This window comes from Bactrocera neohumeralis, chromosome 4 (genome assembly GCF_024586455.1).
Source record: "Bactrocera neohumeralis isolate Rockhampton chromosome 4, APGP_CSIRO_Bneo_wtdbg2-racon-allhic-juicebox.fasta_v2, whole genome shotgun sequence".
Lineage (NCBI taxonomy): Eukaryota > Metazoa > Arthropoda > Insecta > Diptera > Tephritidae > Bactrocera > Bactrocera neohumeralis.
In genome coordinates, this window is record NC_065921.1 from 78,374,379 (window position 1) to 78,377,138 (window position 2,760).

Consider the following 2,760-nt stretch of genomic DNA (forward strand, 5'->3'; position numbering starts at 1 on the left):
TAGGTTTAGCGGATTAAAATCCCACACTCTGGCTTTCGATGTTTCCTCATACTAAAAAAAGCCATTCGCATTGATGTTAGTGGCAAGAAAAACTCCTTCATATAGAAAAAACCTTTCGATCGCGCTAGTACGGTAATTGTTTTGAGTTCGCTGAACTTGTGTTATACCCAGCTGCCGAATGGGTACCCCAAGAGTACAAAGAAACAATCACATGCCCTCAACGCAGTCTCAACAAAATGAAGAGTTCTTGCTTACAAGCTTATCAATTTTAAAATTTCCTGCGAATCCGACATGACCTCATCAAGAAATAGCTAGACAACAATGAACGTAGAGCTTTAACTGCTTCGAAAATACTTATGTCAAAGCAAAAAAATATCATTAACAAGGTTCTTGAACATCGTAGTTGCATTGAACTTTTTTCACATATTTTTTTGAAGTTTCTCGAAAATAGAAATCAAAAAATGCCTCAGTACAAATTTCTTTTTTGGCTCGGACAGTCATTAGAGAATAGTTGTGTTTCATTTCGCTCTTAGCCGCGGCGTTTTTATACAACTTTTGTTAATATTTTTTTTTTATATTTTTTTTTATAAAAAAAATTGTTTGTGGCCAACAAAATGTATGATACTAAAGGTAGTATTTCGTATTATACTAAATCGTCATGCTTTCACATTTAAATGTTTTAAATTTGTTGCAGAAAACTTTGAGTACGTTGTTGAACTACCTAAAATACCAGATGTTGCCTTTGGCACTACAAAAGAGCGAAGGGATACGCTCTGGCCCTACGAGCCGAGAGGAAGCGTTACATCTCATTGGTCACTTCTGTCTTTTAGCAGTTTAAACAAAGAGGTGATGATGATGATTCCAAGAATATTGATATATACATTTAAAAAGTGAGCAACGAAGTTAATTTGAAGGAGTCGACCTATAAATATGTCGATTTCGAATCGGGTTGGAAGAGGTCAGAATAATGTACATCCTGAACTCTCCCCAACAACTCTTGAACCTGCCGAACTTTCTGAGTAGACAGAAATGTTAGATGATCGTATAAAAAATACGAGTCCGACTGTCGTGGGAAAACTTCGTCGCTCGCTTTGGTAACTTCAATGAATTCAGAAAAATAAAGTTAATTCTTTTCACAGTGTCCCTCAAAGTTAGGCTGTTCGCCGCTTGTCAGTCAAACCCCTCGTTTTTCCACACTTAGGGAGGACGATAGGCCGGCTGTTGGCCAATACCTCACAGAAGGTGGCAAACCCATAAAGCAGTGTAAAAAACCCTTTAATGTTGGAGCTGCTTTAAGGAAAGAGCCAACATTTCTGACACCTGCGTAAGTATCGTTACTCATTACTACACATTTTTCGAACTCTTACAGACTAGAATAATACCACTAGCAATCAAACACTCTCCCTTGTTCTCTAACATTATCTAACCATATTCGGTCCTTTTTCTAACGCATGTCTGCAACGCTTTATCTCGCTCATCCAGCCCAACCACTTATCCATATCACATAAAAGTACCTGATCGTCTCAAGTATTGTCTCGCTTTCGGCACACGTCGTGTAATTTGGCCAGCAACTCCGATTTTTTGCAGCGCCAGAAACTATATGAAATGCTTTCGTTGTCAGGAACAACCCGAAGGTGATTACTATCACAACTTCAAGTCGCAATTAGATATTTGTAGACGCTGTTTGAATAAGGAAGTGAAGGAGTTGCGTCACTGCAAGACCGATGACTACAAGCGCAAGCTGACGTTAAGAGAGTGGAGTGAGTTCAAGCTGGTGCGGCATTGCAGCTTCTATCATTTGCATAAGAGCGGCAATATGAAGTCAACGCTAATGACAAAAAGCGATTTGCGTAAGAAAATCAATATAGAGAACTATTTATATCAATATTATCCGGTGTGGGATAAGCGATATGTGTGAGATTGTTGGCTGTTGATGTGAGAAGAACGCGAGCGTCAATAGAACACTCGCTTACTTTTGGAATATTTTCGTATGTATGTATGTGTTAAGGTCTGAAAAGTTTGGTATGCCATAAATTACAAAATTAAAAAAACATTAAGAAAACCAAAAATATACAAGAAAAGAAATAAATTACAACAATGTAATATACTTTTAAATAGTTGTTTTCACTGAGTGTCGTTTTAGAAATATTTCGGAGGAGTTTCATGGGAGTTGCCACCAATTGGAGATTCCAAGTGTGAACAGGTCCTTCTTTACATCTCCTTTCCAACATGCTGATTTCAAGATAGACGAAATTACGATTACGCAGTTATGACTGTCAACAGTAACGCGGGAGCCAAGCCGGGAGTGCCGTGACTGTTTTTTTGATAATTAGAGGTATTTTGTCTCGCCCTCGTTTACAACCAGATCCATTTGTTTTGCTTCCAGCCTGAAAGAAAGAATGGGCTTTGAACGCATCAACGCCCTCTTCAGGTGTCGAATAACGCTGACCTCTAAATTAATTTTTTCGTACGGGAACAGAAAGCAGTCATGCGGTACCACTTCTTGACTTTAAGGTCGATGACTCAATCGTTGTTTATGTGAGCTCATAAATTCAGTTGTTAAAGTCGATGTGTGAGAGCTCGCATTGATCCGTTTTCGACGGTTGATTGTCCAAACTCCGAAATATAAAAGCCAAACAACGTGTCAGTCCTCTTTTAGAGCTCAGATTGTACCGCTATCAAGAGAAGAGTAGCTATTTCCGTCAAAATTATAGATTGTGAAACTATATCTTTTTCCTGACCACGTTCACCTGGATCAGA

At 38.6% G+C, this 2,760-nt stretch overlaps 1 protein-coding gene across 1 annotated transcript; it reads left to right on the plus strand.

The window, feature by feature from the left end:
- The first annotated feature begins 476 nt into the window (after positions 1 to 476).
- LOC126755514 (uncharacterized) lies at positions 477 to 2,071 on the plus strand. Its single transcript, XM_050468151.1, has 4 exons — positions 477 to 630; positions 695 to 846; positions 1,140 to 1,324; positions 1,483 to 2,071. Exons 1-4 carry the CDS (start codon positions 615 to 617, stop codon positions 1,916 to 1,918), a joined length of 789 nt encoding a protein of 262 aa, XP_050324108.1. The 5' UTR covers positions 477 to 614; the 3' UTR covers positions 1,919 to 2,071.
- The last annotated feature ends 689 nt before the right edge of the window (positions 2,072 to 2,760 follow it).

Excerpts from the sequence above, each read along its gene's own strand:
- LOC126755514 (XM_050468151.1), top strand. Across the intron at positions 847-1,139 it reads TTAGCAGTTTAAACAAAGAG|TGTCCCTCAAAGTTAGGCTG; the intron begins GTGATGATGATG and ends TTCTTTTCACAG. Across the intron at positions 1,325-1,482 it reads CCAACATTTCTGACACCTGC|CCCAACCACTTATCCATATC; the intron begins GTAAGTATCGTT and ends TCGCTCATCCAG.